Source organism: Motacilla alba, chromosome 1A (assembly GCF_015832195.1).
Source record: "Motacilla alba alba isolate MOTALB_02 chromosome 1A, Motacilla_alba_V1.0_pri, whole genome shotgun sequence".
Classification (NCBI taxonomy): Eukaryota; Metazoa; Chordata; class Aves; order Passeriformes; family Motacillidae; genus Motacilla; species Motacilla alba.
This window is the reverse complement of record NC_052031.1, coordinates 47,602,640-47,615,690: the sequence shown is the minus strand read 5'-3', so window position 1 is coordinate 47,615,690 and position 13,051 is coordinate 47,602,640. Positions and strand designations below refer to the sequence as shown.

The 13,051-nt window shown below is 37.8% G+C and overlaps 1 protein-coding gene across 1 annotated transcript in view; it reads left to right on the top strand.

Moving 5' to 3' along the window:
* The window catches only part of PLBD1 (phospholipase B domain containing 1), a 37,848-nt gene that overhangs the window by 10,319 nt on the left and 14,478 nt on the right, over positions 1 to 13,051 (top strand). Inside the window, exons 3-6 of the mRNA XM_038155164.1 lie at positions 3,029 to 3,112; positions 4,999 to 5,137; positions 11,552 to 11,716; positions 12,852 to 12,996. Of these exons, the coding sequence (XP_038011092.1) occupies positions 3,029 to 3,112; positions 4,999 to 5,137; positions 11,552 to 11,716; positions 12,852 to 12,996 (533 nt within the window). The remainder of the gene's footprint in view (positions 1 to 3,028; positions 3,113 to 4,998; positions 5,138 to 11,551; positions 11,717 to 12,851; positions 12,997 to 13,051) is intronic.

Below are 13,051 nucleotides of genomic sequence, written 5' to 3'. Positions count from 1 at the left end.
CAATTTGGAGACCTTCAGGAATTCTCAGCTAGCTCAGATTTCGCATTACTCTTAGGGCGTGAAGGAGAATTTCTAGACACAGCTAGGCCTTTAACATGTGAGCAAAAGAGTGACAAAGTATGTCTCTTAAAAGTATATGCCTTGCCTATAGTAGGAACCTAAACAGTCTGTAAAACAACGAGATTTTTAAAAAAATCAAAGTATGAAACATACTAGAACTGTTTTATCTTGGATTACTGGGGCATAATTAATTTCAGCTCTAACTGTATAGGTCAGTGGTAGAAAAAGCAATAGACCAGTTTTCCAGTGATGGCTGAAATGTAAATCTTCTCTAGAGCCTTCCTCATCTTTCTAGTGTTGACACCTGATTCAGAGTATGAGAGTATCTATATGTTTTTAAGATGCCTAGTTAGACATTGGATAAATTGAATCCTAGTGTCTGTAGTGTCTGGATCCAAGTACTTGTTTTTATCCCATATCTCTCACCTTTCTGTAAAGTCCAGTCATATCATCTAGCCAAGGTACTTGCTCTGGCTTTCTTAGGTATGAATTTCCTTTCTCCATTTCTAACAGAGAAGTGTTAATGAGGCCTGACTTTACTTAGTGGCAGAACACATCTAAATCTGTGACATTATTTTAAATCAGTTCCAGATGGGACATGCCAGGTGCCTAAAAACAGTATTTAAATTTGAAGCAACATTAATTTTACTCTTTCCTCATATAGCCTCCACTGACCGGAGTCCTGTCATCTTCCTTGCTAATTTAAAGAAGGAGGATTCTGCTCTTCTGGTTTTAGGTTTGGAATTCTTGTCCCAGATTTGGCCTTAGATGTAGTTGCAAAGCCTTACTGTAGTGATCCAGTTTAATTCAGAGAAGAATGCCCGTACAAAACACACAAGCCATGCACGTAGAAGCTTTGTTAAAGCAAAAAAAACTGAAGAGAGCAACTGGGGGAAAAATTCTTGATAACCTCAGTCATTAAAAAAAAAAATCAGTTCCAGGAATTGTCTGTCCTCAGTTAGCTAATAAGAGTGAAACCATTAAAGGAGGTGTTTTCAGTCACAATTCTAACCTAACCCTGTCTCTACATCAGCTTGAAGATACTACTGCTGTAAAAATCTGCATAACCTCTGAGTGCAAAATAGAGAGTAGAGCTGATGGTTGAGTTGGAAGCCTGATCATTTGTCCTGGCTTAGGCAGTGGTTAGGCCAGTATCCTAGCTGGATTTTGTTTTCCTCATCTGGCTCTAATCCTTAAATTATCATCTGCCAGATGGACCAACCTGTGCTATTTGCTCCTCTTAAGTGATACGAGAGCTTTGATTTCTAGTATACAGTATGTTTTTAGTTCCCCTCCTAAAATTACTTGGGATTTTTATTTGCCAGATTCTCTGTGAATATGCAGGGGTGGAGAATATTGATCTGTTTCTCCAATTTTCTTGCAGTCTTCTGGAAGTAGATTATGGTATTTTATGTAGTCTTGCTTTACGTGGGAGACAGAAAGCTCTAGAACTAAAATTGTTGCTGGAGCTGCAGTTTTGTGAAAAATGTAATGGTGCAAAGCTGTCGAATGCTCCCCTCTTGTCCCAGCATCTCTTTTCCACAACCTAATTCAAACTACGAATAAAAACAAATCTCATTTTTGCTGGATTACTGTTTTGCCTGAATGTGTGAGACAGTTAGATTTGATTGTTAGAATGGTATCAGAGCTGAGATAAGAAGCAGTAGGCTGTCAAGTTCATGCAGTTGTCTGGGAATGGGGCAAGGGACAGAAGGAGGGGAGAATGTCAGTAGATGATTCTCTAGTCATCAGCAAACCATTCTATTATATCTATCTGTATTCTCTAATTATGCCCTGAGGGAAACTGGGAAGAGCTCCTGTCTGCATCCTTCCCAGAGGAAGCTGCTCTCATAAGTTTTATTACAGGAGTTTTGCTGGCATGTGCTTTCCTTGAGGCTGGTATCTGTTTCTCAGTGCTGTTTTCTTTCTCTCAGCACTTGATAGGAGTTAAATGTACTGATGACGGATGTAATTCTATCTCTATCAACTCCAGACCTCAGTGAAATAATTCTCTGCTGATGTCTCCCTTTATTTCTTTTTTTTAATTTTATTTTTATTTTATTTAATCAGTGACTGAAAAAAATGTTGGTCAAGTTTGATTCATATTAAGAGAAATATTGAAGTTTTATTTTGGTTTGGATCAGACAAATACATTTCAGCTAAAAGGGAAGGGTGACTTTAATTCTTGGCTCCTGATCATTTTTTTAACAGTTGATTTCATCTTGAAGTACTTCACTTCAAGAAAACAAACAAAAAAGCCCTAACCAACAAGCAACAAAGCCCTTTCAACTTTTGTTTTTAAAACAAAAGTTAATGTGTATAAAACAGCTAATTGAATTCAACAACAGAAAAAAACCACAAGAATTTTGGTCTCCATGAAGCTAAATCTATTTAGGGCTGCCATGAGTGGGAGTTTCTGTGGTAACATGTAGGATCATCTTATACACGCTTAAAAATGGAGATACTTAGCTTAAACAGAAAGGAACATGGCTACTGGCAAGTAAAACCTGCTAGATATCATGCCAAAATTCTCCCTCTGAAGAGTGAAATGAACGGAATCAGCAAATTATATTACCTTTGCCTCTCTGGTTCTTTTGATTCCAAATAGTATAAGTCTCCAGAAAACTGTTTTTATTATACTTAAATTAATGTGGTAATGCTTTCAAGATGCTTCTGGCCTATGAATATTCCCTGAATGTGTAGTTTTTTTAGGAAGTAGTTCAATCTCATTCTTGCTTATCTTCTTTCCTTTGTGCAGCAGTTTGAGCAGACATTGGCAAAGTAATTAAGCCACATTTTAACAATCCTTGAGTGTTACTTTTGCTCTTTGTCATGCACTGGAGTGTTTTCTGTGAGTAGGAAATACTTACTTTGTGGACTATGTTGCTTGTCTGTCAAGGCATATTAATTAACTGGTTGGTAAACAGAAGATGCAAAGGAATAACTCCTGTTACTCTTGTTCTTTCAGGCAAATGTATGACCATGCTGCAAATATGTATCCACAGCTAATTAAAACTCCCACCATTCGAAGAGGAGTTCAGAATTTTATGGCGTATGTATTTATTTGCTAAAAATGAATCAGTCAAGACTTGGAGTAGGAGGATGACAGAATTTTCAACCTTTTTTTATTCTCTTCCTAATGGGCTGAGGGAAACATATGCTTCCTTTCCCTCTGATTGAATGCCATTATTATTAAAAGAAATTCTAAATATACATGAAAAAGTGCTTATACCCTTCCCTAATTCTGATTCTTTCAAAGAAATGTTTAAAACCATTGCTGCCAAAGGGTGGGGAAAATGTCAATGAATTCTGAAGGTCATTCTAGTAAAATTCCTTTTTTGAAAAGTTGATATTTTCAATATTACAGTGAACAGTGGTCCCTTGGCATCTTAATCTTTTTAGCATTGTGTATCCTTTTCTTCTTCTGTTAGGTTAGTATTTTATTCTACCACCAATGTAAATTCTATTCTAATCTCAAAAGTTATGATTCACTTTTCCCTTTAGCTGTAAAAAAAGTAAAAAAAAGTGTACCTGCTCGAATAATGCAGCTACACTGGTGGGGAAACTACAATAGGAGAAGAACCAGGCCAGGCCCTGGGAAACTCAGCTGTGAATACCAATTATTTTGATCTCCCTAGGCTTGTGTTTTTATTCCATTACAAATGCTTGTGTGAAATGGTCACTTTTGGGGACTATTTTTTTCCATCTTTGCCTAGTCTTGCCCTTCTCAAAAGAGGTTGAATATCTGGCTGTTATTGGTGTGCATATATAAAGTTAATTGGTTTTACCTTATCCAAAAAATGAAAGAATTGTAGTGCTCCCTTGCTATCATTTTTCAGCATTGCTGGGCTCCTTCTTATGAAAAAATGGGATAGCTACCGTATCAATGTGTATGTGTTTTTTCCTAGAATGACACAGCATAGCAGCTGTATTCCCCAAGATGCATTGTTGGATGAAGGGGGGCAGTACTAGGTGGCCCTGTGTTGCTTCTCTATTGCCTCTATCCTCAACTCCTGCATCACTGCTTTACTTTATAGCAGTTTTGTAATATGGATCGCTGTGTTGTCTTGGAAGTCCTTAGCCCTAAATGCGCTGACCACATCCCTATTTCCTTGGACATACTTCTTGCATCTTGTTGTTTCTAGAAAGCTAACTCTGGTTGGTTTTTGGTTTTCTCACCCATATGCTGCTGGAAGAATTTGCTTCCTTTACAGGTTTGCCCTCTCTATTTTGCTACTTTACATAGTGCTGGATAGATAGGACGGAAGAGGTCAGCATCTGATTCTCATTTCCTGTGCTTCTTTTGTGGCCCTTTGTGCACAGCAAAAGTGAGAATTCTGAGAGATCCTTACAATGTTGGTGGCTCTTGCCCTAGAGTCTGTTCAGCTTGTGTTGCCTTATGCCCTAAACCTGGGTCAGGTGGCTCTTGACTGGATCTGGCACAGGATACAGTTGTTTGACCTCCCACCTGTTACTCAGAGGAGCAAAGTTGTGGTTCTCAGGCATTATATGAGCACCACCAGTAGAAAGCCTTCATTGCACTTGAACCTGGGGGAGAGAAGGAGGCTCTTCAAATATCTGTCTATTTTTATTCTTAAATAGGCATTTAAAAGGGAATGTTTCATCCAACCTATCAAACACTTGTTTCCCTTTACTGACTAAATCTGCTATAGCAAAATCCTCCACAAACAGGAAGTTCTGTTCCTTCTTTGACACTAAAATCTGGTAGAGGCACATGATTATAGGGTATTTTGCTTAAGTCTGAACATTTACACTTGGAGGATATAGCTTATATCTGCAGGATTTCCAAAGCATGATTTGTCTCTAATCTTTAGTAAGATTGGACCATCTGGGTCATAATGTATTTGTTCCTTCCCTGAATTATCAATTATTACCTTAAAAATCCAAGAAAACCCCAACTTGTTTGTTCCTCTGCAGGAAGCAAGATCAATGGACAAGACAACAAATCAGAAATAATAAGGATGACCCATTTTGGAGGCATGCTGGCTATATTATGGCACAGTTGGATGGTCTGTACATGGGAGCCCTCGAGTGGGCTAAACTACATAAACTAACAGTAAGACTACTGCACCTCTTTTTCAGTAGCTGGGGCTGGGATGTCAGTGGACAAACATGGGAGAAGGGGATCCACTTTTTAAAAATAAAAAACAGAAATAGGATACTTATTGGCAAGTATGCATTCTGCATGCCATTCTGCAAAATCTTTAGTGGCTGTTTGGTGTAGATAATGTGACTAAGCACTTGGCCCATGTAACCACAGATTCTTCACAAGGGGTTTGGAACCCTGGGCACTCACGTGGTGATTAAGTTGGGGGATGGCTTTTGTATCCATGTGAATGTTGGAAGGACAGACACTTCTAAAGTGTTTGTTGCTGTCACTTTACAATTGTTATTAAGCAAATGACCCTTTAGGTATAAAGAATATCTGCAAGAGCATGAATTAAAGCTTTCATTGTTATTTCCAAGCATTAGATTTCAAATCCTAAAAGCCTTTTTATCTTAGAGTATGTTTTACTTTACTAAATGACTTCTCCTTTTTTGTCTTTTAAGTCTCAAAAATACATGGTTACAAAAGATGTGGTCTGTGTTGTGACAGGTCAGATGGGATAGATTTTGCGGTTTTGTTGGGTGGTGGTTTAGTTGGGTTTTTTGTGTTTTTTCATCATTTGTTTTTCTTTAATTTCAATTAGAATTGTATTCCAGATCATCAGCTTGTATGCAATAGCAGAACTCCTTTAACTCCAGTGGAGATATGGCAATTATAATGCTGTCCTAAAGTCTAGTATCTAATAGGTTTTTCAGTGTGAGAAGAAGGACTTGAGCAATTGTAGTTCACCTTTTTACCTAGGTTAATCATACCAAGAATTTTGAGAAGTTGGGAGTTCTGAATTGTAAACCATTGCATTTTGGTAAAATGTGCCTCTTTCTTGCATAGAAGTCACTCTGGGGCTTTCATGAATGGGGAGCCAGATAAAACTGGGAAAAAAAAGCGTTTGTAATAATAATCCATCCTGAGGGACCTGAGTTTGTAGGGGAAAACACTAGAAACCTTGACTTTCTAGGAAAAGTCCTTTCATAACTCCTGATCTGAAGAGCCCTGTCAAGCTTATCAGGTTTTTGGCTTTTTTGCTGCTTCAGAATCTTTTAGATTCATGTGGGGAGAAGGGAAAAGTGCTGGTTTGTGTCTGAGTTACTTCTTTGTAATAGGCATGTCCTGCCTGCAAAGTGTGTTCCCTGATGCTTGCTTATTTAACTATGCATTTGATACTAAAAAGCACTGACCTCTGAAGTGTTTATAATTTTTATCCTCTTTTTTAGAGCTCTCACTAGCATGTCTGTATAAAAAGGGTGCATTTGGTGACAGTTCCGATGTGTGGTTCAGGCTGAAATATGTGTCCTCCATTCTTGAATTATATGCATGAAATATTTTTTTTTCTTTTCCCAAATGTGCTTGCAGCAGTTGGTGGGATTTATTTTGACTCTTTTCCATGCCAGGCACAATTTTAGCTTTAGACATTATCACCAATGTTGAGATGCATATACTTTTATTCAAAGCAAAAATGTTCACTTTGTATGTATTTCTTACTTGAAATGGTGCTGCTGTTTCCTCTCTCTGCCACAGCGACTAAGTTAACATCAGTCCTTGTCTTTGAGTACGTTTTGGACCGCTGCTCTTGGAGCTAGGTCCTTGGTTTTTCTTGGCATCAAAATGATACCTGACATTCTGTAAAATGTTCTGTAAAAGTACAGGGAGTTCATTTTGTTGGGTACCATGATAGTTTTCAAGTACTTTTGAGAGATTAGGCTACCACTGTGTGTGCATATTTATTGCTGTTAGGCTTTCCTTCAGGAAACAGAGCTTGAAGGCTGTTGCTGTGAGCTTACATGGGCAATAAAAACAGGTGCAGCTGCAAAGCTTCTAGCTAGTATTCTAGCTTTGACACATCCATTTATCTGAGAATCAACCCAGCTTCTGTAAACTGTTGGCACTTAAAAGCCCCAACTAAACTCACAAGCCAACAAAATGAGCAAAAGCACCACCTGTGTCTTCCTTATTCCTTGTGAATTAAAGAAACTTACCATCCAAAGTGCAAATAAATTTACCTAGTAGGTGACTTTTTCTTATTTTAAAGTATTGTACTTCGGTTCTATTAACCCAATTGTTTAAATATTTTTTTTGGACAACTCCAGTAACAGATACTTTTCTGTTACTCAATTCTCAAAATGAAACAATCAAATTTCATACTGAAAGTCTCTGTAACAAATTCTGCATGTTTTCAAAAGCAAATCTCATTCCTATTGCATGTTTTCCTCAGTGCTTTGAAAATCTCTTCTTACCTCTTTCATTTAGAAGATACTATTTTGTTTCATTAATAAAAGAATCCTTTCCATGTGTTTATTGTCTTTGGATTATCATCATCAGGAACAAGTCTATCTTTTCATGTCTAGTAGTTCAGTAGTTTGAATTCATGGTGGTAATGAACATCAGAAATATTAAAAATACCTCTTGTTGGTATTTTTGGGGCATTTTTATTTTCCTTTTTTTTTTTACCCACACTCAGACAAAAGAAACCCCCTAAACCCGAAACAAAACCAAGCCAAAACTCAACATGTGACAATCTGCATTTTGTTGCCTGATATTCTACTTGCTGTTGGGAAAGCTATGCATACTTCTAAATTCAACACATTATTCTGTATATGAAGAGGACAATTGTTCCCACTGTCTTAAATTTAAAATAAGAGTAAATGCTGTAGAAGAAAGGCTAGGAAGGTTTTCCCCTTATCTCCCAAAATACTGGAGACATGAGAAAGAGAAGGGGAAGAGGAGATGAGTTTTAAGGTTCTTATGTTTCCCTGCACCACGAATGATCATGCATAGACAAGATGCTCTCCTGAACACTGAGAAGTTGTTTGGTTTACATGGATAGGCTAAAAGAGAGAAAGGAGATGAAGAAAAACAACTGTGTTCACCAAGTCTGTGAATTGTAACACTGAGCACTGGGCAAGTTGTATAGAACTATTTTCTTTTCAGGAGAATGAAAACAAGCTGTTTCATCTGCTTTTAATTTTTTAATTCTGTTTTCTGGTACTATGCATGGTAGTTTGAAACCAGAGCCAGATACTTCTTAAGTGAGAGCTGGGTTACGTGCACACAAGTAACTCTGAAATGTTCTGGTTTTTTGCTCTCCCCTAAAATTCGGATTGCTTTACTTGAATATTGTAGAACCATTGTGTCTGCCACAAGTGACTGAGCCTTACTGCAGAAAGAAAATTTGGGCTTTGAATGGTTTGATGGTAGCACTACTCTATATATTTTTTATTCTTTCTGAAGGAAATGCTTTGTATTGTTTTGTTCTAAACTTTGGGATTTTATTACATGGAGTCTGTCCTCCTGAGGACTATTTTAGGCAGATTCTTCCATCAAGACCTGCATGAAGGCAATGTACATTGTAAACTTCTGTACTTTGAATTTGATATTTACAGGTATCATTGAGAGCGATGTCAAAATTTGAATACATCTTTATGTTAAAATGTGGCATTATTCCATCTGGTTTAGCAACATTTTATATCCAGTAAACAAACCCAACCCTTTTGTCAAGACAATTTCTGAGGGAGGGGCACTGGAAGAACATAAAGCCTTTTCATCTGCCTAATGCTCTTCCAAGACTGTGATTAATCTTGGGCTTGTCTCCGCAGGGATATTACGCTTGAATAAGGAGGTGTCAGAGTTTTAAATACTAGAATGACTCCAGGATAGTTCTCTATTTGTACTTCCTTATTTTGTACTCAGAGTGCTCAGGCTTGGAGAAGTTACTGGAAAACAATTGTTATAGAATAACTCGGCTATTTTAATGTCCCATGTAAACAGGCCTTTAGGGCTGGTTCTCTCCTTTCTGCTGCCCTTTGTAAATTTATTTCTGCCTTCCTTGGATGTAACTCAAACTCAAATTGATTTTTTGTTTTGCTGTTCAGGACAACACCCTAGAGGAGACACACATTCTAGCAAAAGGACTTTTGATATGGCTTTTCCACCTCTCTGTTTGTCAGTTTAGTTCATTCATTCTTCTTTGGGATCTAAATGATGTTTATAAGGGGTTTTTCTGACATTGCTGTGTGAGATGGGAAAAGGTGATTACAAAAAATTGTAATATGCTCTATATCATGCATTGTTATGATGCAATTTTTTGGGTTTAATTCTTGCTAGTGGACACTGATTAACTCCTCATAGAGAAGATTTCTCCATATATTCTGGAAGTCAGCTGTAGTTTTTCCAAAACTGGGGCTCTCAGCTGCGTTGTGGCAGATGCTTCAAACCACTCCTGAAATTCCCAGATTGGGCCTGCAGTGCAGATTCCTGTGTCTTCTGTTTGAATGCATTGTTTTACTGAGACTTCAGAGGAGCACAATGCTTATGTGATGTCACATCAGACAGTCTTAAACACAAAATCAGATTTGTTCAAGGAGGGTGTAATGAATTTTTTGGAAATAAATTGGAACAAAATTTGCTCGGCCCTCAAAAGGGGGGTGAAAATAGAACTCTAAGGGGTGCTTAACAACCTAGTCCCTCTTTTGCATATCCGATATTTTGGCTGGCTTTGGCAGCTGGCAGCCTAATCTCACCCAGTGCCTTTGCATAACCTGTGCTTTGAGTGGATCTTTCCTCCTGCTCTCTGGGCACCATTCTGTGCCTATTGTTCTGACAGCTTCATTGCTTGGCACTTTTGTTGTAATTTGAATGGACTTTCTAATAGTTACAGAAGTTTTGATTTGGAGTGATGGTACGAAAGCACAGAAATGTAAAACTTTTTAAAAATATGCAGGCAAATCTGACCGTTGCTGTAGAAGTAGCAATGTAGCTACCTGCAGATATTACAGTGAAAGCAGGTTTTATGAAGGAGAATATGGAGTGGTAGAAAATAGATGTCAAGTACAATTAAAATATCTTGATTGCTGGAGTAATCTCATGCAAGCCCTTCCTGGTGGTGCTGTATAGTGATGCCTGTGTGAATCAGACATTGGAAAATGGCCTTTTCTTATTGTGTGGTGGGTTTTCAGTGCAGCTGGGTAGGGGAAGATGGTGCTTAAACAGTGCCAAGTATCTCTATATGGATTCCAATGAAATAGAAGTTGTGACTGGTTTGTAACTGATTCATACCTGTAAGTTGCTTGAAACTATCCAAAGACATGTCTCTTGATGTTGCTCCCTGTTTGGATCCTTACAAGCAAAAACATGATGAACTAAACCAATGTAACACATGAAAGTTTGTTTTGGATTTCTCCCTCAAACTAGAGCTGCTGTTGGGGCCTTCTGCCATGAATGGTTTTCATTGTCAGAATGGTGTATTTCTCTTGTCTGTAAACATTGTGGGAAGGTCTGATTCCTTCCTATGGGATACATGGACTGGAGTTTACATGATTTCTGGTTTTCCTGTTGGTTGTTCTTTCGGGCAAAGCAGCAGATGGATAACACAGAATTCAGAATTCAATATTTTTTATTGAATATATTATATTCAATGTAAAAATATTCAGAATACTTTTATTCTGAATAAAAAGTAAATGGATTTGACGCTGTTTCATTTTTTCTTGTCCCCCTGTACTGGGGTTTGCAGAGAGGTCAGCTATATGGTTTAGTAACAGTGATTTATATTGCAAGTAATGTGTTTCATTGCTAAATAATTATGTGGCATTATAAAATTACTATTCACAGCACCACAGTGATGTGTGTTCTGACTTTTTTCTTAAGCCTTGCCTTAGCAAAAGGCATGGTGAAAGCAAGAACAGGAAAGATTTAGAAAACAGTATTTGGAGGTTGAGGTTAAACCACTATTAAGCTCTTATTTTTGAAGAGGCAAAGAAAGAGGAGGTTCTAAAGAGCATGTTGCACAATCAGCTGTGTGTAGTTAACCCTGGCTACCTCCAACCATAAGGAGTTTTCTAAAGTACATAGCAGAGTGCCTTTTGACTAACTTTCCTTATTCAGCTAGTTTGATTGGTATTTATTAACATTTTTCCCTCATTTGTTTCTTCCTCCTCAGTCCTCATCCTCCTCAGAGGATGTCTTAAATTGCAGTGTTTATAAAAATCTGAGAGCTCCCAAGAGCATCACTAGAAGATGCTTCAAAAACATCTAGATAAACAAAAAAATTAAATTTTATCTCAGTAAATTCATAACAACAGACTGATTGGCATGCTGCTTGCAAGCACACACTAAGGTTTCTTGAGTTACAGTTACATCTTCCTTTTTGCCTCAGAAATCGTAGCATTGGAAATGCCACTACAAGGACCAGATCCTGAAAACTTCCTCCGTGCCTGGTGCCATACTGAGTGTGAGCATCTGGGCCTTGTCAGTAGGCATTTCATAGACCATACAAGAGCTTCCTTCTGGAGCAAAAGAAAAATTCTAACCACTGAGGCTGTCTTGATGTTTTTCTGTCTCAAAGTGGTTTTTGTCATCTTCTCCTTTATTCAGCCACTGAGCAATTTTGATGTCCAGTTTCTGAATGCAGTTGGAGACCTGCTGGACCTTATTCCTGCATTATTTGATTATTCTGCACGGGGTGGACAATGCAATGTGGATTCGGGAGGCCATGGGAGATACCAGTGGGACATGGGACACTGCTCTGCACTTATCAAGGTGAGCACCAGAACTTAATCTCCAGTGACTGTGTTGATTTGCAGTGTCGTGAGTCTGCATTTCTGGAGTCTTCCCTGTTCATGTTGCATGTGCATAAAGAGACTTATGATCAAGATGCATATATGCAGTTGTCATTTGTGCCTCTGTAGGATTTTGAGTCCAGTTTTTCTCACTTGTATTCAAGGGGAGGGAAAAGACCAAGCCAAACAAAAACCACAATGATGGGTGTTGAAAAGCTGCTAGAACTACTAGGGAACGAGGAACTACCAGGGAGAGGATGCTGGATAAGAATAACTCATTCACCTAGAGAAGTGAAATTTGAAAAGGGGTGTTGTGAATGGCTACAAATACGTTGGGCAAATAGGCAGGGAAAAAAGGAAAAGGATTATTTAAACTAAAGGACAGTGCTAACATAAAAATAAATGGATGCAAATGGCAGATGTTTTCTGTTAATAGTGATCCCTTCAAATGGCTTTCCAGTAGGAGTGATGACAGAAAAAAACCCCACAGTTTTAAGATTGCATTTTTCACTTAAAATTATCAAGGAGATTTAATCACAATGAGACGCAATGTATCATAGAGCAACCATATTCGCCTTAAATTGAGACAAAGTAACTGAAGCATTTGCCTACAGGAAGAGGTTTCTGAGCTAACAACAAATCGTAGAACCAGGGAAATATTTTGAAGAGATGTACCATCAATATAAATATTTACCTTTTCAAATTAAATTTACTTGCATTTGCTTCTGTACTTCACTTCAAAATGAACCAGAGGAATTCTCACAGAAACAGCATGTTTTAAATTGATGTTGGATATGTTTGAAAAGATCTGATTTGAATGTGTGAATAGAAATATACCAAATGAAACTGGGGGAAAACCTATACCATGTGATGCAGATAACCCAAATAACCCCACAATGTTTTATTTTGAAAACAACACATGGGCAAGAATTGTTTCTAGAGGTTTCAGAAATTCATTTAGTACACAGCTAAAAGCACAAAAATCTGCTCTTTCTTCAATAATGCAATTAATCAAACTACTTAAAACAAGTAGTTCTCGTAGTTTCTATCAAGTAGAAAACATGCAGAATATCATGGGATCTGAAATTATTAATCTTTCTGCTTCTGTTTTCCAGGTTCTACCTGGATATGAGAATATATATTTTGCCCATTCCAGCTGGTTTACTTATGCAGCCACCCTGAGAATATATAAGCATTGGAACTTCAATATAGTTGATCCATACACCAGCACCGGCCGTGTCTCATTCAGTAGTTACCCAGGTAAAGTCAAGAAAACCAAAACTTTGTAGATATTCAATCTGGCATGGACCACCTT